Genomic DNA, 26,321 nt, shown 5'->3' with positions numbered 1-26,321 from the left:
CATTGCACTTCAAACCCAATGATCAACCTTATAATTCTCTGTGTTTAAAGCATCCAGTCTAGCAAAGACTATCGTGCTCAACTTAGTTCCTTGTAAAGGGAAACGATATTAAAAAAAAATTAAGTGAAACATTTATTTTGCCCTGAAGGTGTTAGTATACAATTCAACGTGCTGTTGAGGGCACCAGAGACATCAGGAAGCCAGATGAAGGTCATATTATAATTGGTGCTTTGAACTGTAAGAGGGAAGCAAAGGTGAAGTTTGTGATGTTTCCTACAGAAAACTTGGTAAAGAAAGTTATGAAAAAAAAAAGAAAAGAAAGGAGGATTAGGAATCTGCTTTCAGCATCTCACACAGCAGATGAAGGCAGCCGTTTCACGAGCTGCAGCCACCAGGCTGAAGCCTTGGAAAACGGTAGAGTGTGGGACCAGCTCCTCACCGGGGCAGGCAGGTCCAGCATGATGGAGGAGCTGGTGCCCAGACGACACTCACGAAACCTTTTGAAACAACCTCCGTGAGCTGTCATTGTGGCAATTTCAGAGCAAACGTGCTCTGAAAAATGCCTCCCGTTTTTAAGCATTGCCAGTCACTCCCTGCTCTCTAGCAGCAGCGTGGCAGCTGTACAGCGATTACCCCGGCTCCTGGCTCCATGCTGCAGCTAGGCTTACAAAATCTGTTGCATTTGGTATGCAGGGAAGGACAGCAATAAATATATTCTCCACTTTAGTGCATTTTAGCTTGACATATGTCCAGTAAACAACATCTTGGGCTCTTGCAGTCCAACAAAAAAAAAAAACAACACCTGATTATTCAGCGCTTCCTTCTGTTATGATGCTTTGGGGTCCTTCAAATCATTTTCATTATGCACTGCATAATAAAACTCTCTATGCAGGATGCTGATAATTCCTTGCATGGTCTCTGTGATTTCTAATTGTTTGAATAACAGTGTGCTATTGAAATGCCATGCAGAAACATTGCATCACCCTGAGGGAATCAAGCTTTTCTCCTTTTACTCGGGGTGAAGATAAACATTTGAACAGTCGAAATAGGTAAAATATCCTAGGGAAGCCACTGTGAGAAGTAGACGTGCTCAGAGCAGAAGCCAGGCTACAAAGGACAAAAAGGAAAAATAAATAAATAACTAGATAACATTGAATGGAAGGCACTCAAAGAAAGCCACGCTTTTTCTTCTCTTGTGATCTTAAAGCAGAAGAGAAGCACCAGCAGACCCAGGAAAGTAATATCGCATTCTATTTTTGTGCTGCCATTATAAAATATGTATTGTTTATTGTTCTGCACTGCAGCTAAAGTTTTGCATCTGCCTCAAAAATAAAGTTTGATTTGAAGTAGACTTGCAGCATCTCTACACTCTAAGCCTTTCAATGATGTTTTTAAGAGTGCGGTAATAGGATTTCAGTCTTCCAGCATGCACAAGCAGGTGTTAAGGTATAATTCATAGAATGAGGTAAAAATTGTGTCTGTGCATTCTGAATACATGCTTTACATACTGTTTTATATGGATGTATGTGTGTGTACGTGATATTCAGCCTGCCTCAGTTTTGCCTTCTTCCTGGAGCACAGCTTTGGTGCCATCTTCTTGGGCTGTGTTCTGTAAGCTGCAGAGACCACTGTAGTTCACTTGAGCTTGACCAAGCTACCAGAAGTCCATATGGACTCAACATTGAGGCTTTGAGGACATTGGAGTATGATTTACCTCTCTGTAAAATGTATATAATAACACCAAATCATGGCTGCTCTAGGTCTGTATGAGATCAGTGGTCCACTGATGGCCTGCTACTGAAATGGAGGTGCGCACAGGCCCCCCCAAAGGAATCCAACTGCTGAGCTGCCCTGATGTGGTGGTGAGGCTGGTAGCAGAAGTGACCTGTAAAGGGCTCTATCAGGCGGTGTGTTTTAACAAGGCATGGTGCAACAGCACAGAGGTGGTCTGAACAGCGGAGGCAATTGAGGCGTGTGAGCACGGACCTGCCCAGCCTGGTTAACCTCGCCAGCCCCTGCTCAGAACTGGTGGAAGTATCTCCACGTGGGATTGTGTTGAGATGTATTCAACATGCCCAAAGCTGCCCGGGTAAATGAGCACTCCTGCCTGCCTCCTGACACCCAGCTGAACCACGCTGCAATGCCTGTTGGAGTATTGAGGCATAATGTTCAGCCTGGCTTCATTTCAACTAGCCTGCTGGTAATGTCAACAAAGGTGCCCTGTCTACCAAAAAGAAAAACCTTGCAGGAATCCAAATGATGGAGAAAACATTTGGGAGTGATTGCGGAGCTCTCAGTACAGGCGTACACTGCCAGGTTAGCTTTAAATGGCCATTTAATGTCCAATTTGGAGGGGCAGGGGCTTGGAGAGGAAACTACTGATATCCGACCAGAAATTTGAGTTTCTGATCACTGCTTTAAAGTCAGAACAGAGGAGGGTAAGAAATCTTACTGGCGGAAATATCATAAATGTACAACAAGCGTGTTTTTATTTATACACTGTTTTATGGCAAAGGGAAGGCTTTGGGCTTTTTTATGCTGCAAAATGTTGTTTTTTTCCTTGCTTTTTTATTTTTGCCTGGAGAAAATATATGACATGTTTAAAATGACTGCAGAATGGAACATCGCTTTCCCTGTAAAATAGTGTGCACTGAGACATGGCTGGATCTCACACTTGACCAAATTAGCATATGCACTCAAATATCAGAGCTCTGACTAGTAAAAATAACACTGGATTTGCATTTTCACATTTTTAGCTCCTGCTTCCCTGTCTGTTTGGTTTTATGCCTTTTTTCTTGACTGACAATTCTCTTTGTGGCAGATTTATTGCTGTTCTGCTGTTTGGACCCTGTAATCAACTAGACACTTGGCTGAAGACGTTAGTCATTTCATTAAGTACTTTTTGCAGATATCTCAGACACAATTTTCTGTTGCTCAGGTTCCAAAAAGCAAATGACCCATGGCCAGCAAAGTCTGAATATGAATCTTTAATAAACAGAGGTAGTACCAACGATGCTCTCAGGTTTCCAAACTACGGCAGGCTAATTAAAATATGTTGAATAGGGAAGAGCTGCCATTGCCATCTCACTCTGACAAAAACATTCCTGCATCTGTTCCCAGTAAAACTGCTCTTTTAGAAGCATGGTCACATTTATCCTTCTTGCTTCCTATCAAGCTACGTATGAAACCTCCCTCATGCTACATACAGATAGAGTGTAGTAATTTTTTTTAATTATTTTTCATTTGTACATTGCTGAAAACAAAGACTGAATAGTTGTCTTAGGAGCGGAGATAAAGTGTGGAGTGGGCTTCATTTTATCATCTCTATGTCACTGATGATTATACTATATTCATGAACTAAGGAAGTATAATTATAGCATTCTCCTGCACTTTATGGGTGAGGAACTATTCTCTCTTTCTATTGAGACACCTCCTTAAAATGCTGTTCCTCACTCCAGGGACAGTCCATCATAGCTGTGAATCCTCTCTTCAGCAGCATTCTCTCTGCAGGCAAAGCCTCTCTTTGTGCTCAGAGAACAATACTATATGCTATTTGCAGGCGAGTGGGGAGGTGGGAGACCAGGCGCTCACTGTGTACTCACCCAGGGCGGGTTCACTGACCCCATTAATTTTTACAGAGACCAGTTCAGTAGAAAGCCAAATTGGCTGTTCCAGCTGGCCAAGCAGCATTGCCATCACTTCTGGGATGCAGACCTCACTGAGGCCTGGCTAGGTCCTTTTTCATGGTCCAGATCTGGATAGGAATGGGCAGCTCCCTACAGAGATCTTCCAGTTGTGCCTTGACACGATGTCCTCATTGCAGGGTCTAGCAATGCCACAAAGCTGTGCCACAAGAGGTACAAAGGCAGTCAGCTCCAAATCCCCCAAGGAGGAGCCCAGGTTTGCCGGTTTTCTTAGTTTGTTTTGTTTTTATGCTTTTGTGATCAGCAAAATAATTAAGTGGATTGTGGGATGTTGAGCTTCTCCAAGATTTTAATCGTATGAAATGGCATAGAATAGAGCATATAAAAGAAACGGAATTCATCAGAGTCAATCATAATGACCTGGAAGAATAAATGTAAGAAATTGAGCCTTGTTTAATGATTGTTTACAGTGACAGCCCAAATTTTAATCAATGAACTTGTGAGCCCCATTACTTGCAGGATGCACTGAGCCTGTGGGACAACATTCAGTATTTTTTCCTTTCTCGGGGGAGCTGCAGGGTATCGGCTGACATCTTAGAAGCACTCCTTCCACACAGATGCTTTTAAAGCTGCTTTTTTTCCCCTGCAGAAAGCATGGGTAAACCTTACACATGTATTTTGTGTATGCTCTTGGGTACAGTTTCATCCTGTGACCCTTAGGAGACCTCATTAACCTTCTCGCAGCTTCTTGAGCCCGAGGAAAAAACAGCCAGCCTTTGTGCTGCCGAGCTTTCTGCAGTGCTACCCTTAGGAATACGGAAACCAAATGGATTTATTGATGTAACTATAATCGGAAGTCAAAGCCAGGATGATAAAATGGTGAGACGGCCAAATTGCTTAAAATCAGAGATGTAGTGCAGGATCTGAAGGACTGAAGGGGGTCTCGCCTGGCCTGGCACCTCACACTGGGGCCCAAGCAGGGACATCACAGCTTGGTTCTCCTCATCCAGCAGGAGATGGTCATCATGCTTCAAGAAGTGAAGGCAGCTTTGCCTCCAGCGATAGGATTTCATTAAATGGAGTATGTGAAGTGCCACTCACTTCGTATTTATTCTGTAAGCGATGGATCCTGCTCCAGAACGATGTGTGCTCTGTGGCGGTGCGTGCCTGGACGCGCACGTTTGCAGTAAATGCTTCACCTTCTTCCCTGTAATTTGCTCTTCTTGACTTTGTGGGCATGGCTGAAATGGCAGCCTGCTTGTTCCTCTAGTCTGAAAAAAATGTGCTTTAATATACTGTCATTTTCCCTGATAAGATGAACACTATAAATTAAACAGAGTCAGCAACCCAGTACATTAATCTTAATGATGAAATCCTACCTTTAGCTTTTCCTGACATATATTTAATGTTGTCTTAATTGTGCAGTCTTTAAATAGGATTTGTGTATGCAAGTGCAGAAGCCATAAGAAGCCACAGCTGCAAGCCAGAAGCTCTCCTCTCAGAGCTGTGCGAGAGGTGGATGACAAACAGACCTCTCAGTCAGGAGATCCTGGTGACAAGTGTATTGCAGTGCTTTTTCATCACCTATCTAGTCAACCCCAAAATGCAGGCTTCATGCAGGGGTTCCCGTAAGACTTGAGCATATAGTGTCATGCAGCAGTTGTCCCTTTCTGGTGTCCCTCAAACACGAGCATCCTGCCGTCTGCACAAGTAGCACGTGCTTCATCCTGCTCATACTGTGCTGCTGTAGGCTTCCTGCCTGGTAGGAAAGGTTGGTCTCGCAGTTAAGGTTTGAGGTTTAGAAAATCTTTGTTTTCTTCTCACTTTTACTGAGAGAGGTCAGAAAAGTCGTTGGGGAACTTTTTTTTTTTTTGTAAGGTATCAAAAGATGCGAACAAATGCCTAATAAGCTCTAAAATGGTCTTTGAAGTCAGCGAGAGAGAGGTCTCTGAGATTTCAGAAATCCCACACAAAATGTTTGCATGCATCTTTAAGCATCTAAACACCTTTAAAAATACGTCTCTTAAGTGCCTTACTCTAAGATTAGCTTCGTACATCCCCTGGGTGTTTTTTAAATTGCATCCCAAGTTGCTTAGATTTCCCCTAAAGAGTATCCTTTTGTTTTAATTTTCTCATTGACTTAATTTTCTCTTGACTTGAGACATAATATATATTAACCCACACTCATTTTTTGTAGCTAGGTGTTGAGTATTGAAGCTGTTTCTTAGCTGGTTTATTACCAAAAAAAAGAGCATATGGCTGATTGTGTCCCATCTGAAATGCAAATGGTAGAGCAACGTGGAAAAAAATTCTGATTACTCGAGCAGTAAACTGTTCCTAATGAAGTGAGTTTGACTAAGGTGGGAAGCTGGAAATGACTGCAGGAAGAAATGACGGCTGTTAATACTGTGGGGGAGCAGAACATCCTTATTCCGCTGATAAGGAGGTTCTTAGGAAAGGGACTGGATGCTTTCCTATATTCTGTATATTCATCAGTGTGGTGAAATTGCTACACAGGGAGCCAGACTCCCATCTTCTACTAGTTATGAAATTGTTTAATTTAATTTATAGCCTTGGATTTTCACCTTTTTCCTCTCTTTGAGCTGAAGTTTTCTGTATTTAGTGATCTACCTAATGTAAAGTAAGCCTAAATGCATACGAGCTGTGGTTCCCCAGATTTTCATTTCACTGGGCACATTTGCAGAAGTCAGAGACTAAGGGGGGGTGATGGAAGAAATCTGACCCACGCCATCTGATTCCCTGTGATTCCTCTTTCCGAGTCCTTGCCCCCAGAGTTTTTCTGTTGCTGCACCTCCCGTGGCTGAAGGTGTCCGAATGCGTGATGTGAATGGAAGGGGAACTGACTTTTAAACACTTTCTGAAGTCAAGCAGTGAGGCTGGCAGGCTGGCATTTCCATTACTTAACTTTGAAAAGGCACAGCCGCGGAGCAGGCACTGTGAGACTGAGTGCGACCAGCGGGCTGGAGATGGAGCGGCACTGGCATTGCTCTACCTTAAATGTCAGAAGGAGCCAGCAAGAGTTTGGATAGCAGCGTGTGCACAATTACATGCTCAGAAGAGCCGAAGCGGCTGCCAGGTTAGACCTCTGGCTTTGTCCCCGAGCAGGATTGCCTCGGTGTTAATGTAAGCCTCACCGAGACTGAGCTGCCTGGTACAGGGGGCGGAGGATGGAAGATTAGCATGGCTTTCCTCCACCGATGATGCCCAAGGGTGTCTGACATCACTAATGATAATGGAACAGGAGAAACCTAAAGAAAAAAGGCTGCGTTGGAAGGTGGTGGAAGTAATTAGGCTTCTCCAACTTCTGAGCAATGGGCAAGGCTCGCTAACGTGAGGATGTGTCCACGTTAGCATGTTACTTGAGATCCAGATCATGCTTTTAAAGCAAGACCCCCAGCTGTCCTCACCAAGCTTTTGGTTCACATCCTGTAGCAGCCCAGGAGCTCACAAGCTGGGTCATGGCCCTGGCGATGCACCTGATGCCTCGCTGGTGCCACCCTCCGTTTTGGCACGGGGGGTCATCCCTGTAGGATGAGATGTGGTTTCAACATCTCTTCCTTGTACTATGATCAGAATGCCTATAGCTGCCATATTACCTGATCCTAAATTGATATAATTAATGGATAACACTGATTCTGTGTTACATACCCATGCTGTTTGGGCAGCACCTCAGCAGAGGTCTCCCTTGGTCTCCTTCTCTGGAGATATTCAAGGCCCGTCTGGACGCCTACCTGGGCAGCCTGCTCTAAGGAACCTGCTTTGGCAGGGGGGTTGGACCCGATGATCTTTCAAGGTCCCTTCCAACCCCTTTAATTCTGTGATTCTGTGAGGTAAATTTTGTGGTTTCTTTAATCTAAGAGGGTACAGCAACGTAAATTACTCATATATCTGCTTGGATGTTCTTTGGTTTACAAGAAATTGCAGTTGGTAATGCTGTCATTTAATTTTCCATCTATAACTCTCTTTTTAACGTGTCCTTTTTCTTGCTTTTGTTTTCTGTGTCTCTCCTCTTTCCCTGCATTCATTTCCATCCAGAAATACAAATGACCTTTTAAGAGAATTTTCCACTTTCATTCTGTTGATTTGCATTGTTCAGTCAGGAAAATACAAACACTTTTCTTTCTGAGATGCATTTATGATGTCACGAAAGAACTTTCTCATATTAGCCTCTTCTTTTTTCTCTCTTCTGTCTCTTCAGGTGTGTGTGCAACATTGACTGTTCTCAAACCAACTTCAATCCTCTTTGTGCTTCCGATGGGAAATCTTATGATAATGCATGTCAAATCAAAGAGGCATCATGCCAGAAACAGGAGAAAATTGAAGTCATGTCTTTGGGTCGATGTCAAGGTAACGCTCATAACAAAACTCATTTCAAAGAATGTTTTCAATTTTCGTTCAGAGAGGAAAAAAAAAAAGAGAACTGGGGCTGGCTTCTTATTTGGCACTTCTCGCATTTCCATTAGACTCCTGTAATGTGTATGGTACACAGTGCTGGTGCTTGTTTCTCATCTGCTGGGCTCATGGGATGCCAGCAGTGCCTGGAAGGAAATTTTGTTAATACCACATCGAGACTAGCTGTGTTTGCCACGAATACCATGCTTCTCTGTGCCCAGCTCCCGGGGTGCTTTATCACCTGTGTGACCCTTGAATTGACTTTAAAAACTCTAGTCTGTTCAGAAATAAAAATGAAGAAAATTTGCCTTTAAATAGCTCCTGTAAATAAAGTGTCTACTGGGGCTCGGACAGTTAATAGCTTTTTTCCCCCTTAGCTTCTGACCTATAAATCCTCAGTACGTCTACTTACAAGGCCATACTATACCTGTCTATTAGACGTTTTAGGCATTCTCATTTATTCCCATTTCTTTAAAGTTAACTGCCCTACGTGACAGTTCATTTCAGGGTACATATTAAAACTCCCCAATTACTTCAAGTAGAGCAGAAATGACAAGTCCTGCTTTACACTGATAGATTTATCCCAGCTGCAATCTGTTGTCACATATTGTTAGAAAAAATGTGTTTTCTTAATGGAAGATATTTCGTGTTTCATTCCAAAAAGCCCGCTCCTGCTGTTTTCACCTGGCAAGCCCAGGGGAGCCCTGCAGCCAGCAGCGGTGCTGTGCATGGAAGGGATGCTATGTTTGCATGGGCACTGGGGCGTACTCAGTAGGAAGTGGAGGCTCCCCAAGCAATACAACGTATTTCTTTTAACACAGATAATACCACAGCAACTACAAAATCTGAAGATGGGCATTACGCACGGACAGATTATGCAGGTATGGTTCCTATTCCGTGAGAATCACAGTTGGCAAGAACATGTAAGTCGCTTTTTTCCTCTGTTTACGGAGGTGATGTGTCCTCATCTTCTGCTATGGTTTTGTTTGTTTGCTTTAAAAAACATTGTGTTCTTATTACTTTGTTTTGCTAGGAGCTATCTCCTTAACAAATGGGCTTCTTCCATTTTTATCAATGTACAGATACTCTGAACATAAAGCACCTGTTCCAGCAGTGGAAATAATAAATGTTGTAAAACTGTTTGCCAGAATTAACAGACATTGATGAAAATTATTGAATTACTATGCATATAGTATGCATATTCTTTTCATGATCTATACAGGCTTAAGAAAGCGAAAATCCAGAGCCTAGCACAGCTGTGATATGATGAAACATTTCCATAATAGATAAGATTATCTGTCTGTGTTTTACTGTTAAGTTAACAAGGTTCTTGAAATGTTTTTTACAGTGATAAACGGTTTTAATATATTTAGAAGCTACAGTAAAACATAATGGCCAAATAGCCTTATATGGTATTTGAAATTAAAAGCATGTAAATACTAGTGAGGTTTGGGAGGTATTTGCTTTACACCCTTTGCCTCGGAGGATTGATTTAGAAACTGAGTGTGTGCGGGGGTGTGGGTGCGCATGCACTCACCCAAATGTTCACAGCTCATGCTGAGAATTCAAGCATTTAGGAAGGTATGGTGAAAATGTGTCAGGTGTTGTATTCACAGCTTAGGTTTGTGAGATTTTTGTATTTCAAAAGGAGGTCTTTCAAGAGAATAGATGCCAGTTGCTGGGTTTACCTGAGCAGCTCGCTCATGGCTTAGGTGAAATCCAGCTGATGTTTCACGGGTCTTAATATCTCTTACCATGAGATTGCTTCAGTGTTACTGAATTTGTCTGGTCACCCCTTGTGAGGGCTCTGTGTGCACGATGGCCCTGTGTTGATATGACACCCAACCGTTAGAAACTGATTGTTCTGATCCTACTTTAAAAATGGTACGTGATGATTAAAACATAGAGCTATGAATAAATGATGTGCCAGAGGAGCTCGAGGTGTCAGGGTGGCTGCAGGACAAAGCAGCGAAGGAAGAAATTTCTACAGAAAGTGAATGCTGGGATTACTTTCCAAAAGATCAAAGACGTGCCATGGTCCAGATATTTCCTGCTGCCAAGGAGCCCTTCCACAGGTGAAGAGAGTCATGCACAGAAAGAAAAATCTGCAGTCAGTTTTCTTAAAAGACTGGAAGAGCTGAGGTTGTGTCCTGGGGTGGGCAGAAGTTATGGCAAACTAGGCCAATATGATTTATTTTGAGTCAGAAATAAGGACAAGAAATAGAGCTGTGTTAGATCCTTTCTCTTCCTTGCTGGAGAGCTGGGGAGATTACTAGGGTCCCCGAATCAGACTGAAGGCCTGCAGCCCCTCGTTGAATCTTGTGCAACCTGTCCTACTCCGCTCCTGCCCGGTAACTGAGCTCCCAGCTGGCAGTGACCCACATCACCCAGAGAGAGGAGACAGCATGTTTAAGCATGAAGCAACCAAGTTGTAACAAAATGGGAGGAAAGGCAGCTTGAAGACGAGGGAGGAGGAGGAAATAATAGCAATGAGATGAGAAAGCAAAGTCATGGGTCATGGAGGAAGAGGAGCACAGAAGGCACCTTCAGCTCAGAAGTGGGCAGGAGGAGAACAGCTCCAGTTTAGCAGACAGATGATATTTCAGCCCACACTCGAAAGGAGAGATGGTGGGTAGCAGTCCTGAGGAGAAATTTGGTTGCAGCAAAGCTTCATGGAAGTTGGAAGTCAAGCAGGGAACACAAGAGGAAATTGAGTTATTGAGCAGGGAAGGCAGAGCTATGGCTACTCACGTTCCTTAAGTGCAGAAAAGTTTGATTATGGTTAGTATAAGAATAACAAGTGGGAATAATTGTTGTAGAAGTGGCTTAGTAAGTCAAGTTGACAGTTGGACCTGATGATCTTGAAGGTCTTTTCCGACCTAAATGAGTCTATGAGTCCATGTTGTCTGTTACACTAATGCAGTGGTGCCAAATGCTCGTCGTAAAAATGACAGTAACCAAACGGGATAGGTAGTAACCAAACAGCACATCAAAACCCACGCACCCTGATCTTGGGGTCCCAGGGAGGCAGTTCCTTTGCAGACAATCCAACAGCCAGTGGACTTTTTTCATTATGAACCATTCACACTGTCTGTTGAATCAATGTCTTTGCTCCCTCCTGTTCTTCTTTGAAGCCCATTGATCCCAGTTAATGAACGCGTAAATCTTTCAGTCTGCAAAGCTGAGAGCACTCATTCCTTTGGAACGTAAATCTTTACATTAACTTGGCATAGCCTTGTGTTTTTTAAGTGCTCTTTCTTCATGCAGGCATGATTTGCTTTTGAGTTGAAAATGCCTGAGACACACAGAAGGCAGCGTGCCCCGTGCCTGTGTGTGTAACACGTGTCAGCACAGTGTCTGTACATCTGTGTGTCCGTGCCTCTACTTGGACAATTCTGGCCCCTCTCATTTTTCTGACACCCCGAAGAATTTATCAGACTTTGGGGGATTTTCACTCTTTTCAGCAAATACCAGCTTGTTGATGTTGATCGAGTTTGTGAGATGGCATTCAGTTTTAGCCAATATATGAAAGGGCAGGGTTTTTCTTCAAATCCAGTAGAAAAGTACTTGATCTCACAACTTCTATGGAAAAATATTTGTAAGCATTGTAAGTGTAATGTACGTTTTAGAAAGTAGTGTCTGAAAGTCCTGTGAAGGATGTTTTCTTGGATAAGTTTGTTTTTCTTTCTCTGCATAAAGAAGTTGGCTGTTTCAGTGGCGTTTTTGCATTAAATAGTCTGAGCAGTCAAGGAGTTTTCATCTTGTTTATTCATTTGTCTTTTTATTATTATTATTTAATGCTTATATTCCCTTCTTAAGATCTGGATATTAGCTATTATACCCCTTACTGATTTTATCCTTTTTCATTATCAAATTAAAAAGATTTTTTTCCAAGCCATTTTAACGACTAAAAAGAATAAGTGGGCATGGATGAGCCATATTTCAATGTTATATATTCATGAAAATTGTCAGTGAAGACACTGACAAATTTGATAGACCTACTCAATAATACGATCTTGCAGGCCAGACAAAACTCTCTCTATGAACATTGATTAGATCAAGTCTCAGCAGCCAAACTCCAGCCATGCAGCAAAGATGATGAAAACAGGGAAAAAAAGGGCATTTTAAGTCATGATAGTCTCTTTTGGTGGAAAATTCACATCCACAAATGGCTGTTTTGAGCTGTATTTTGGGGTTGCTCACTAGCAGATGGCTGTGTTGTGAAAGCAAACTGAATGCTCCACCAAAAAGGGCAAAACCCATCTGTGCCAACACACTGTCTGCCCTTGGCTGGGCCAAGTCTGTGGCACAGAGGCCACAGGAACTACCACAGATTGTTCACTCCAGGGATAAAGAAGAGTCTTGGACCGTGCCTTTTCCAAAATAAATACAGCATAACATTTATGTTTGAAAAAAGAAAACTATCCTCAAACTTGGTGAAACCTCATCGTTCTGCTTCATTAACTTCTAATCTCTTTGACTGGGGGAAGAAGCCACGCTTCTCTAAGAAACTTGAGAGTGATCTGCTGATCTAGAATGTGTAGGAAGCACCAGTGGGTGATGCATGCCTTTCTTCACAGCCTTGATGCCGACCCCCCTGACTTCAGCCACAGTCGTCTTCATCATCTGTACTAGTCCCTGGGTGGGGCCCAAGAATCAGAGCAGCAGCACCAAATTTCTCTACAAAGTGTGAGGTTTTTTCTTCCAATTCCAGGAATAAAATAAGAAATTCAGAGTGGATTCCTTCTCCAGATTGTAAAAGTTTCCAAGTTTCCAGGTTGTTTTGAGTGTAAACCACTAGACATTGCCCCTTTAAATTAATTTTTGTCAGACATATATTAAACTGGTGAAGGATAATAAAGCCCCAGAGCTTAGCTATGGCATATAAACTATCGTGCAATTCTGCTCTGCCTTTGTGAGCCAGACTTGCCTTTCTTCTTAATGGAATTAGCAAGTGAGACATAGAGCTGAACACCGTGCATCCATCACAGAGAGAGAGAAACCATTTCTCATCTTCAGCTTTGTAAAAGCACTAGGAAAATTGCATCCTTGCATATGCAGATTTGCTTGGCTTTCAATTTAGTCAGGCTCTAAGTCAGAGGTTGTCACACTAAACAAATAGATTAGTTAGGAAATGTTGCTGCTTTTCCATCGAATTGCTTAAAAATTGAAAAAAAAATATTTTACTATTTTGACAGCTGTGTGGCAGCAGGAATGCTGTCTCGGTGTGGCTGCCACCCGCATTCACACACATTACTGACACTTGTGAATACAAGAATAATACAATTTATACATTTCTTAAAAACATAAAGCTAGGATTGTTAGCTGCATTTACAAGTGCAAGATTTTATTAAAACACACATAAGGTTTATTTGCAGTGAAAATCCACAGAAGGCAACAGATGAGCTCTTCAAAACAGTGAAAGAGCTCCATATAGACTGAATTTCAGGCCATACATTTCAGATATTTTTGGCCTGTGACTTGGGGAAAGCAATGAGGGCATTTCCCTCCAGGAGATACAACTGTATTATGCCCCATGTGCCTAGATAGCCTTCAAGATGTCCGATTGTTCAGAAATGTAAATGTCTACAAACAACCGAAGCCTGGGGCTTATAAATTCAATATGATGTAAGAACAGAGCTGGTCTTAACTTAAGAAATACTTTCTTAATAGAGTCAGCTGGAGAAGGCATTTTTGTCTATTCAATCCAGGCAATCCTGATAGAAAAGTTTTCCAAGAAGTAAAGCAGAGGAAACGTCTCAGTTCTCTGGCTGGGATCTGGAGGCTTCCAAAATCAAGCTTACAGAAAGCAATATAGCATTGACTCAAAAATAATGACTGTGTGTAGCTTAGTTTAATTTATGTAGCACAATAAAACACATAAGAAAACTCTTCCTATTCAGGAGCTCTTTGAGTGATTTTCAAAGGCAAAAGAGAGATTATCATGTTCTGATAGCACCATGGTCTCTAGCCCCTCTGCTGCCTTTCAGCTCCTCCACCGTTGGTGATATCCAGAAGAAAATAAAAAATGTAAAGATAGAGTCTGCCTGGTAGGTTAATAAATCTCACTGTCAGCTACTTCTGAACTAAAGTGTGAGTAGCCAGCAATGTCAGCTTGGTCCCCGAACCTTCACTTGTCCTGCAAGCTTTTTTTAAATGAAAAATTGCAGCTGCTTCTTTTTGTCATTTAACTCCTCGTTTTCAAAAGGTGCAGTGCAGAAAGTCCCACTGGCATTTTTCTGTGTCGTCAGGTAGACCAGATGTTTTCCTTCTGAAATAGGAAAAACTGGGGCATTAATGTAATTTTGCAGGTGTGGGAATTGCCGCCTAGGCTATCCCAAGACTAGCAGTAGTTCTATGGAGTGCTTTTCTTACACAGAACAGTCTTAAATTTATCTTTAGATCCTGAGAGGTCTCCTTTAACTTTGAATTGCGTATGGTAAGCTTGGTAAAATGTGCCTCATTATTTTGGATTTTTGTTTTTGTGTGTGCGTGTGGTTTTATAATGAGAGAAATTGTGCCTTTTCATTACTTATGATTTCCCGGTGTCATGCTCATGGAACCTGTAATTGTTAGCATTAAAACTTAAATTGGGTCTCAGGTGAACTGTTAGACATCTCTTTATGGAGACTTACGTAGCTTGGGAAAAAAGAGCATTTCCATTTGTGCCTTTAAAGCTTAGACCTTAATTTAGTCACTAATGAATGTGAATCAGAAGTTGCGAATCAGTTTATGCTTTTACCCCTAATAAACAAATTCAGTAATGTTGTGAATGAACTTTATAATAAAAGCTATTTCATTTGGGCACAAGCACAGTAACCTGAAAATACATTATGTCCAGGCTAAGAATTTGATCTGCAGGGAATGAACAGGAAAAGCAAACACCGCCTTGCAGCACCAGGACTAGCATGGGCAGCCTGAAACCATAAAGTTGGACTAGGCTATTCTGCTGTTACCAGCTTCCCTGAAATATTTAAGTCCTGAAAATGAATTCAGCTGTCAAACTTCATCAAGGTTTGGGGGCAGGGGTGGAGTTCATAATACAAGTATATTCTTCTATCAGTCTACTTCCAAACTGTTCAAGATTCGTGAATTTTGCTCACGCACTGTCTCCCACTTCTTGCTTCCCCAGGACCGTGTACCTTACGTGTTGTTATTTTCTTACACCATTGTGTAACCAGTCTTCTGTAACATTTTGCTTTGTTAAAGGTTATGGATAAAAACAGAATGGTATGTGGTATAGGGATGAGCAGACCAGGGCTCACGTAGGCATTCCTACAGGTTCTTCCATTTGTGTCCCAGTCCATAAACATGTATCATTTCTCAGTATTTTGTTGTATTTGGAATATAGAAATCCACCTTCCTGGGCAAATATAAGCCTGCTTATCTTTTGTCCTCTGTTCTGTATTTTGGTGAGAGGCGTGAATAAACTCCCAGGGAGGTAGAGCCTGCAGGAAAAAGAAAAGAGGCCTTGCTGCTTCCACATGAAAATGTGATCCCTAAAACTCAACACAGCTTGAAACAGGCCTGATTCCTTGAGTTGTCCTTAACCAGACGCCTTCCTTCTAAATAGGATCACTTCAGGCAAGGGATACCCAGAAAAAACAAATGCAGGAGGGGACCCTCAGAAAAACAGCATCATGGTTGTTAGTCATGCAGTTATGCTCTACTTAAAACCAGTCACAGGATCTGTTTCTTCCCAGCCTTTGTTTTCAGAGGGTTTTGGAAATGAAGAACCAGCAACGCGATCTACAATCCCCCTAGAAAGCTGTCTTGAACATCTGGAATACCTGCCGTAATGCATGGCCCCTCAGAGCACGTGGGTGCTGTCATTGCGGCAGGACTTAGGGTTATCAAGGAAAAGGTTATTCTATATCTGACTAAATCATGTTGTGCCACCAAGTCAATTCTGTGTCTTTGCCGGTTCTGAGCTAAGATAGCCCCAGGTGCAGCCCCTAATGGGAAGAGTACCAGCGTTAACGCCATCCAACAGTGCAGGAAGGGTCCAGCCGCTAAATGGCTTCCACAGACCCATATTTAAATTTACTGCAAGTGGGCCCAGACCCAGCTGGTGTCAGGTTTATCGGCGTTTGGGGAGGAATTTCTCTCACCCTCGGTTTCAGCCTTCCTCTGGGCTCCATGTGCTCTGATTAGCTCAAGAGCTGTCCTTGAAGGATGCTGCTCAAGATGGTGCCCAGCAGCTGTTTGCCATCCACAACACTAATTTGAATTAGTTAATGGGAGTTGAGGAGTATCGTGGTATATTTTTATGCCTAGCAGCTCTATTTTGGGCCTCGTCTCTGAAAATCTGCTGTTAGGAATTCTTCCCAAGGATTTGAGAGTTAAAGTTGTAATGAGCTGCTGGAATATCCATTTTCAGGAAACATCAACATTTAAATATTCATGTTTGATCTAGTCTGAAATGTAAAAAAATATTTTGAAATATTCATGGAACTGAATTTCTTCAGAATTTTGTTTCATGGGTATTTTGGCATTCTTTATGAAATGTTGGATGTCAAAATATCACGAGATGAAAGTATATGACAGTTGTAATAAATAAGTTGTATATTAAGGAAAGTTGCTACTCAGAACTGACTAAAACATCTTTTATAGAAGGTGTATCATCATGTCAAATTACAGTACAAACATGAGATAATTTGCTCATTTCGACACCTGAAATGGTAACCTAAGCCTAAAGATAAGTAAGGAGTTAGCCTAGACACAGAAATTACAAATGCATGTGGTAGAATGAAAAGAAATTTGGTTAGGGAAGAGAAGAAGGAACTGGGAGACCTTCAGAAATAGGCTATATGGAGAAAAGTAGCAGGTTTTGCCTAGCTTAGTATATTTTGGTAAAGAAAGTAAAGACAGACAAATATTATTTTCACTTTGCTTACTTCACTTTTGAATGGTTCCACTTTTTTTCATCGAACATATCTGCTAAAACATGCATCTTGCACTGCTTGGCCAAGCAATGCAATGTATCTATTCTTTTCACATTTCCTAACATTTTGTGTATTAGACACTGAAACCATTAGTGACAAAAATTTGTGACATAAGAAAAAAGGATTGTGCTTATAGGAAGTAGGCAACGCTGTGGGAGATGCAGCATTTGAATGCCAGCTCTCTTTTCTCCACTCCTTCTTGCCAAAGGAGCATTCCTCTGGACTCAGGAGAAGCCCAGCTGTGGAGTTTCCGGACACACATCCGTACCACTGAGCAGGAGGAAGCACTGTTATAAACCGAGGTTCAAAAGCAGCATCTACCTGCTTAGCAAGGTGACTTCTCCCCGCCTCGGGCTGTCATTTTAGCATGTACCCGTCAGTGTTAGGGTAGCGTGAAACTCCCCTCCTGTAAATGCAGCAGCTGCAACCGAAATGTGCTGTTATGTAATCAGTGGTGGCGCATTTCATAATTTTATCAACGCTGAATTGAAATGCATTTCTTTGCCCGCTGCTGCTCTGACCAGCCTTATCCATTTTAGACAGCATTACATAACGGCAAAATATTTTTTAGATGGGAAAAAAAAATTAAAACCCTCCCTATGGTTTTAATCTCCCTCTTTCATCTGTAGTTTAAAGCTGTGTCAGGTGTACACCAAAAACACCCCCTCCCCAGGGTATTTCATTTACGATTTCATTTAATAATGGAAGCATGCTTCCATCAAGCTGGGATGGGAAAGGATTAGGTAAAAAATATCGTTCTGAAATCAAGTAGCGTAAGTCTAGCCTGTCTGTGTGCTCTGCAAATGAAGGAGCCGTGGAAGGGCTTGCTGTTGGTTGATAATACCAAAACTGATAAACTATCAGTGTTTTGTCAGGCATAATGTATGCTAAACATCTTCCTCTGCAGCTTGCCTCTACGAGAACTCTGACTGTTTTTAGACACATCTGGCACTGCAGATTTCTTTTTCTACCCTGTATTTCAGTGATTTACAGGGCCTTGGCTGGGCAGAAGGATGTCAGCTGTTTGGTTTAAAATACGATTAGAAGAGGGGATAAGATTTAAAGAGGCAGTAGGTAAAATCCGGGCCTCATTGAGGCTAGTGGGAGAATGGCCACTGAATTTAAATGGCTTCCTGATTTCTCTGGACATTTTTTCATCCATCTTCATTCTTATTAAATTTTCCATTTCGAGAAATTGCCCTTTTTTCCCATTTGGCTTCTTTCCAGCTTGAGGCATGCGAAAGGAAACATATTGAACTCCTCACTACTGAGTGGGAATTTCTAACACACAGTCTGCTAAAAAACAATCCTCTCAGGTGTTGCAAAAGATTTTAACAACAACTGGGCAGATACAGAAAGCAAAGTTGTAGGCCACTGCCATCAGTTTTATGATTCATTCCTCAGGGGAGACAGGTGAATAAAATCGAGGCCAGCAAACTGAGCAGGATTCATCCCTTCAAAAGTGCAGTGCTTTGCTCAGTGCAGAGGAATGATCACAGTTGAGCAACATGCCAATAAAATGTATTTACTTTTCTGTATAATCTGAACAAAAGCAGTGACAAGCTAGGTTGAAACCATGCTTGTTAGTCAACATCAGTCAACATCATCTCTCTTGAATAGTCTTGGGCCATTCAGGGTCGTGTTCCGGTAACTAAAATAACCAAGGGTTGCGCAAGGGATTTGCAAGGCATGTGGTTCAAGACGCCTTCAAAATACCATGAATAGGAGCTGGGCATTTTTACTTCAGTCTCTTATTTTCTTACAAATTTACAGCTCTTTCTTCAGTTTCCTGGGTTAATTCTCTCAGGAACCATGTTCTTACAAGCACAGATGCTACCTTGGAAAAGAAGAAAAAGGAGGGCAGGGAGCTTTTGGATATCACTCCGAAGCTTGGAAGCACCTTACAGACATAAGACCCCCCTGAAAAAAAATAAAATGAAAAAAAAAAAGAAAAAATTGCCTTCAGTAGTCAAAATGGAATATAAAGTTAGTGCAAAAATAGGGCTGTGAAACTTTCAGGTTGTCAAAAGGGTTGAAGGAGACGCACTGCAGCTAAAATGACGTTGCTTGTCCGTTCTGTCACGTACCTGGGCTAACCTTTCCGTCTCCGTGCCTGCGATCAGACCTCTCTGGCAGGTTTGCCATTCATACTCGCTCTCAGCTGTAATTTTTTGAGTTTGCTTGAAGTGTGCAACCAAACACTAACCTCTTATAACATCATGCTGGTGGGCCTAAAAATAAGTCGGAGACCTTTTCAAATACTGCCTCATGCCATCCATTGATCTCAGCAGAAAACAATCCATTCAGACCTGGAGTTCCTATTGGAAATTAGGGGACAGCCTGGTAATTGGATTAGGGTGTGCTTTTATTTGCAGCAGTGTCTCAAAATGAAGCTCCTGCTTTGTTTCATTGATTGTCTGCCCGATTATTCTGCCAGTAAAAGCCACTCACATCACTGAAGAGACGGGGTGAGGATTGATGGAAATGCAGAATCTTGTTATATAATGTGTGTGTTCCTATGAATATAATCAGGTAAATACAGATGATAAGTACATCTCCGTGCAAATATGAAAATGTGCTTTGTTAATCCACAGTTAAATTGCTTAAAAGCAATTTTCATCAACATGGTACTTAAATATTGGAAGAGTCACCACTTGCATCAATGTGAAAATTCCTGCCAGCCAGCTTCATGGGTGCCAAAGAGGGAATAGCTTGAGGACATTGGGATAGTACGTGTGAATCTGTGGCCCTTGGAGTAAACATTAATGAAGGGCCTGGAAGGGAGAGGAAAAAGCAGATTTGACTTACATATTTCCAGAGGTGGGTCAGAAATCCTGAAGTGAATTTAGGATTGTAGTTGCAAGGCACGTAGGGCACTACAGTGCTCCTTTTCATTAATCCCCCACAACAAATCTGCACCAAATTGGTGTTTATAGCTCTTACCCAACGTATCGTTTTCTTCCATCCAAACCAGGCTGCATATTTGACCCCATTACATTTATGAAATTCATCTGTAGGCAGCTTAATTCCTATGTAGTCCTTCAGACCGTGCAGAAGTCACAGCTGGTAAGAGGCCCATGCCAGCCCACCAAGCCAAGTCCCACCAGGCACTGAGAGCACTGGCACCGTGCCTCTCCCCTTCCGTCATCCCCATGGAGGAAAGCGTACATCCTCGGTGGGCAAAGCTGCCATTGCAACCAGAATCCTTTATTTCTGCATGGGCACCAATGGCACAGCCCCCTGGGCCCCTCCCCACACACGTTCCTGGGCGAGGGAAGCATCATTCGTCACACAGCCATCCCCCGTGGCGGAGCCGGCCAAACGATCCAGCTCCCTCCATACATCAATATTCTTGACACCTGTCTTAAAACTTAGCTCATGCATATCCATCTACTGCTGAAAAAGTATCAGAAGGGTACAAATATCCCATCACTATTTTTAGAGTTGTATCAGAAGTATTTATCAGCTTTCTGGCCCCTCATCCCATTTGTCACATCGATGCTATCCGCCAGTCAGGGAGGTGAAGTCCTTTAGAAACACAGTGGCAGGTGGGTGAAACTCTATAAGCCATGATGAACAGGACTGCAGCCATAGTTAAAGGTGACTCCTGGGGGTTGCTGTGCCTGCTGTTACAATCAGAAAGCTCCTGTTGTTGTCACCCGGCAGCAGGTTGAGTTCAGGAGGTGGTTCCTCCTCACCTCGGCAGGGTGGGAGGACTTGGGGGCTGTCTTCTTGCCACCGTGGAGCTGAGTTGAGTCACAAGTGAGAATCCCAGCTGATTCCTGGTTACTCCACGATCTGCTGCAAGAGCCACCAGCACTCCCACACTTTCTGGTGGCTCCCAGGTGCCACATCCTGCTATTCGTCCCAGTGCCAATGTTCACAAAGTGGAGGTGTTGAGAGTCTGGTTTCTCCACGCACATGTTACTGGTGGGAAGCTCTTCAGCTCCGTGATCCCACATAGGACAGCAGAGGAGCAGCTCTTTAATGTGCAGGTAACATACAGCTGCCTCATGCTCCGAAACTGGGATGCCTCCCTAGCACTGCTGTTGTTCAGAAGGCAATGTATTCAGGTTGAAACTTTGCCCACGTACCATCTGCTCAGCCTTATCTTTCTTTGACGAGAAAGCTGACTATGTAATGTCCAGTTGGCTCTCGTGGCGTTACGTAAGGTTGTGGTTTCTGTTGATATTTGCAGTTTTGGAGGTCCCAAGCAGCTCTTGCAACAATCTCCTGCTCTTGTTCAGAAGTGGAAGATCAGCAGCAAAAATCAATGCTGTCTTCATAGCTGTAATGAGCATGTCCAACCGCCTTTTTTAGGATGGCCACAAGTTCCATCAGATGTCTGAGGCCTATTTGCAAATACTGATTTATATTGCAGATCTTCTTCAGCCATTTCATAGGAAATCTTAAGGTCTCGCAGTTTTGCTCTCCATGCACTCTGTTCGGTATCAAAGGTAGAGCTGTAAAGCAGAAGACCTGCCCATAGACTGTATTGATAGCTAAGGCTGCCAAGTTATGAAAATGAGTTGTTTCAGGGCTTTTTAGCCTCTTAAGGAGGATGGTTCTGAGAAAGCTCTACTTTATTGAAGGCATTGCTTTGGAGTCACAGCAGACTCTGTTTACTCAAAGGGGAAAAAATCGTGGAACCTTCATATGCAAATGTATGGCATTTGGAAATGTCATATAGCTGCATCTACATATAAATAAGCTGCTCTCCAGTGCTGCACTAGCAAGGCAGCTTTGATATAGAAATTGCATGGTAGCACACAAAGCAGAAACAGCAGGACACCACTCGGTCAAGTTTGAGGAGTTTTGTTCCTTAATCACCACTTAACTAAGTTAACTAATGTTGCTCTGTCGCTGCATGTTGGGAATAGCTGCTGAGTTTGCTCTAGAGGAGACGTAGACGTGGATAAGTGCTGCACAGGGCTGCACAACAGGGACAAAGGGCTGGGTCCTGAACCTGAGTGCTTCCCCTGTTGCGTGCACAGTGCAAAGAACCCTTTTTCTGGAGGTGCACTAAAATTTGGGCCCTGAAAGACAGTTCTGAACATAGAGGGTTGTATGCTATTTGGTTTCTAGGTCGTCATCCCTCCTAGCCACCTTTTGCCTCACTCTGCAGATCCATGCCTGTTTGCTGTGGAGGACACACGATTTGGTCATGTAAAGAAGCATCTTCTGCCAGTAACAACCGCAAACTGGGATGGTGTTTCTATCTCTGTTTAATCTGGTGTTAAAGAGTAAATTGCAACTCCCAGACATAGTTCTTCAGAGGGGAGGATGCATAGAGAGAAGCCGTGGTCCCCTTATGACCACGTCCAGCACTGGCATTAAGGAGAAACTTGAGGAGAGGTGGAGGGGCAGGGGGGCGAGCCATCCTCTCAGCCATCGAGAGGGCTCTCGCTGAAGCGGTGCAACCCGCTCTGCCCGTGCCGCGCCACGTGTGATGGATGCAGCCTTCGCCGCTGCCTTCGGGCACACAGCCTAATTGGAGGGAACCTTACAAATCTCTACACTGACAACAACTTTCTTTCCACACAGCATTACAATGATAATAAGGTTAACTCATTCTCTAAGGGCTCTGTCATGAGCTGCCTAAGGAGATCATACAGGAGGAGAAAAAGTGCTGCTTTATTCCTTTACAAGATCTGGCCGCTCATCTGGTTCCTGAACGGGGAGGAAGCAGCTCCTGTGGGGCCCGCCTCGCCTCTCTTGTATGGGGGGACCTGAGTGACGGGGATATCAGTGGCGTGCCAAAACCAAAGATTAGCTGAGTTAGCACAAAGGAGGATTTAATCTATTCTAGGAATGGTGTTAACGCAGATTTATTCAATCCTGGAACAAAAGAAGAAAGCACAGACTGTCAGGTCCCCTCTACCCAGGGCTTTGATACATCCACAATAAGGCCTCGCGTCATTGAATTACATCCACAGAAATGATTGAAGGCCCTGAGATGTGCCCTTACAGTGGCGATCTTAAAAAGTCTAGTTTGTCCCCAAAAGCATGGGAACAGCTAACACAGAGACATTACGGGGTACTGAAGACCTTCTCAGTTTAGTGGTGACAAGCCGGCCCCAGAAGCTAGGCTGACCCTGGCCCCAAACACGCAGTGATGCACCACTCTGTGGAGCTGCTGGAGGAGGCAGTCAGGTTGTCGTCTCTTGATGGCCTCAAACCAAGCGTGGATATATTTTTGCAAGTCTGCTTCTACCAAGGGCCGCTATAGGGGTAAGTGGATGAAACGTGGTGGTGGGGAGGTAGAGGACAAAGCGAGATGGCAGCCCACCCTGCTCATTGCGTCCCTGAGTGAAACGGTAGCTCCAGAGAGGACGTGTGTCTGATATGAGCACCTGACTGCTGAGGACATGAGGTTTGAAGAAGCGCCTTAGCCCACAGGGCATTTTTTCTTTTCCCCTTCAGCCTGGTTGATGCTGCAGAGTGTTCTTGTCCAGAGGGTTGAGCAGTGGTTGTTGGCGTGGACTTGTGCAGCTGTGCTGGTGTGGGGTTGCACTGCACCTTGTACCGCAGTAGCTGCTCATGTGGGTAGAGCCTCAAGTGCTGGGGGTCTCTACAGTCTCTAGGATGAGGCATCTGTGCCTAGCCAGTGAATATGGATGGGCTGTGGCCAGTGAAAAACACAAAAGAAGGTTAAAAAAAAAAAAAAAGGTTACATTTACTTTTGAATTGACAAATAGACTTGTCGTGTACTGGAAAAAGATTAACAGGTTGCCCAATGTCAAGCAGTCATCTCAAATAGGGAGGAAACATTCATGGGCGTCAGTGAAAGTACTTTTGAATTTCTAAAGTTCCGAGATAGCTTTAACATATACGCCATAGCCCGTAGATATCTGCCTACAGGCTTCAAGTATTTTGTTGTCCATTTGAACATCTGTGATTATTAGTGTCTTAATTCATTAGTTTCTATTACTAATTGGCAGCAGGTCGAATAATTGTGATACACTGCTGCAAAAGACGGAGCACAATATTTTTTTTCGAAGTGTATCAGGACATCTTACCATCATCTCAAATGTAAAAAGCACTAGATTATTTTTAAAAAGGAAAGTGGATGTTAGCTTATTCCAGGAAACTCATTTGCATGGGGACATTTAAAATTAATAAATTACTGTGATGAGCAAGCCTATTTTCTGCCTGAGAAAAGGAGTGAATGTAATTTAATTCATAAGGTTACATTTCTTTTTTTTCCTCTTGGTGAAGTAGCTAATATGGGGATGGTATTTTTTTTGTGTGCTTTATGCAAAAAGATTAGCTTGAAATGTGTACTTGGGTGGCTGCAGGATGCATTTAGCCTAGGGCTACAGCATACTGGTGCCAGACAATTTCAGCTGCCATTTGGTGTCTCACCTCCACCAGCTTGCAGGGAGAGTGGGCTGGTGAATCCCCTCTCGAGTGGCAGCGAGCACTTCCTCCTAAATTGCCAGTCCAACGCCTACCCAAGCTGTAATTTTCAGGCAGGTTGCTTGCGCATCTTTTCTTCCATGTACGGAGCCGCTCTGTTCGCAAGATCATGAGCAACAAGGTGCTCACAAGGTTTTCAACGAAAGGAACATACTGGATCAGGATAATTAATAGGTCAGGTCAGAGCAGCTGCTAATGGCAAGGCAGGGCTGTGCTGGTGGACAGCAGAGCCAGAATTTCTCAGTACGCTTCTTCATTGGAGGTACAGAGGAAGCCTGCTGAAGGGCTTCACCCTCGTAAGTTGCTGTGGGGCCTCAGTTCCTGGTGGATGATACCAGGGAGGGGAAGGTACCAGAAAGCCTGCTAAAGCAGTTCTGCACTTTCAGACATGACACCATTTTCACTTCATTCCTCCTGATCTCACAGCGGCACCTTTGAATTTCAGCAGACACTGCAAATGCTGCCGAGTCCCTTTTCCCCAAAAAGAGCAGCAGATGCTTACTCTGCGAGGACTGCAGATGAGCAGCATGACCTGTCCCTCAGCTCAGCCGCAGGATACGGGCTCCCACCCGCAGCCAGTCACTCCGACAAACCTCAGGGCATCCTCTGCTTTTGTGCCACAGGGCAGCACTCTCTGGACCTTTATTTTGATTTCAGATAAGAATTGTCTCACCGAGTCTCTCATACAGATCAGAAGAGCTTTGTTAAATAAGTTTCCGGTGCTATGCTCTAGGCAGTGTCCTTTTGGGAGAGCTGCCAAGGATGTAGAAGGGGGGAACAGTAAAAGGGGTTGAGTAGGTTAAGGATGTATATTTAACCCAAGAATCCCTTCCCCTTTTATAAATCCTCTGAAAATGTGATGTATAAGGAGTCAGTACCTCAATATCAGTGAGAGCTTTTGGCTGCCAATGTGACTGACCTCAGCAGTATTAAAAGATTTAAATTATTAAGTCTATTCTCCTTAACCACTGTCTCCAATGAGATAGGTGTCAAAATATTTTTCACTGCACATCAATTACCATCTCCTCCTTTATTTGATACAATATATGTGTATATATGTATTTGCAGGACCTCTCTCAGTCCTGTGATGACTGTACACAAGGTATTAGCACTGTACTTGAGCCCATATTTTATCATATGGACATAACCGATCAGTTATTACTTCCATAAGCTCCTCAGCACTGTAAATGCTAACATGAGAGTTTACAGGCTGTGGCCCTCCACTTTGCTTGCCTGAAGCCATCTGGAAAGTCTCCCTGACTCAAACAAGAACAACAGAATTAATAGCCCTGCACAATTGATTGTTAAGTGCCTGGCAGTCAATTGTTGGACATAAGAATCCTATTTTTGCCTAGATTTTTATCTACTTTCTCCAAAGTGGATTGCAGGGACTTACGCCTGGGAGGAATTTGCTGTGCACTTCAGGCAGTACTTCATGTAATCCTCATCAAGGGCACTAATGGATTTATTCCTTTGTCAGTGGAGCTACTCCAAACGTTCAGTTGTGTAACAGAAGCTCCATACTTCTGCCTTCTTGAATAGTTTGGCTGCCTTGTTTTCATCACTTGCAAAGTCAGGTCCCACAGCTGGACAGCCTGCTTCATGGTTTGATTTTCAGCCTTCACTGAGAGACTTACCTGAGAATCCTCACGGTGCACATTCCGTTTCCAAAAACCTTGAAAGGAAGGCATATAGTTAAACCAGAAAGTAAAATAGTACAAAACATATTTGAAACAATTCTTCCTTTTTTTTTTTTTTTTTTTTTTTTTTTAAGGAGAGGAGAGGAACAGCCCCATATGTTAAGGAATTTAGACAAGATAGCTTTAAATAATTTGTATAACTTCTCAGAAGATAATCCATCAGGAGAATGAAGATCAGTCACACCGGATAATTTCCAGGA

General features: G+C 43.1%; 2 protein-coding genes across 2 annotated transcripts in view; one reads left to right on the top strand and one right to left on the bottom strand.

The window, feature by feature from the left end:
* Nucleotides 1-26,321, top strand: part of TMEFF2 (transmembrane protein with EGF like and two follistatin like domains 2) — a 120,803-nt gene that overhangs the window by 82,822 nt on the left and 11,660 nt on the right. The window contains exons 6-7 of the mRNA XM_083842925.1: nucleotides 7,864-8,012; nucleotides 8,879-8,938. Of these exons, the coding sequence (XP_083699051.1) occupies nucleotides 7,864-8,012; nucleotides 8,879-8,938 (209 nt within the window). The remainder of the gene's footprint in view (nucleotides 1-7,863; nucleotides 8,013-8,878; nucleotides 8,939-26,321) is intronic.
* The window catches only part of LOC310902053 (uncharacterized protein), an 85,187-nt gene continuing 75,506 nt past the window's right edge, over nucleotides 16,641-26,321 (bottom strand). Inside the window, exon 6 of the mRNA XM_083842949.1 lies at nucleotides 16,641-26,096. The gene's annotated coding sequence lies outside the window, so the exon portion shown is untranslated. The remainder of the gene's footprint in view (nucleotides 26,097-26,321) is intronic.

This window comes from Anser anser (genome assembly GCF_964211835.1).
Source record: "Anser anser genome assembly, chromosome: 6".
In the NCBI taxonomy this organism is placed as follows: domain Eukaryota; kingdom Metazoa; phylum Chordata; class Aves; order Anseriformes; family Anatidae; genus Anser; species Anser anser.
The sequence above is the reverse complement of the archived record's forward strand: the minus strand, read 5'-3'. Positions and strand labels throughout refer to the sequence as shown.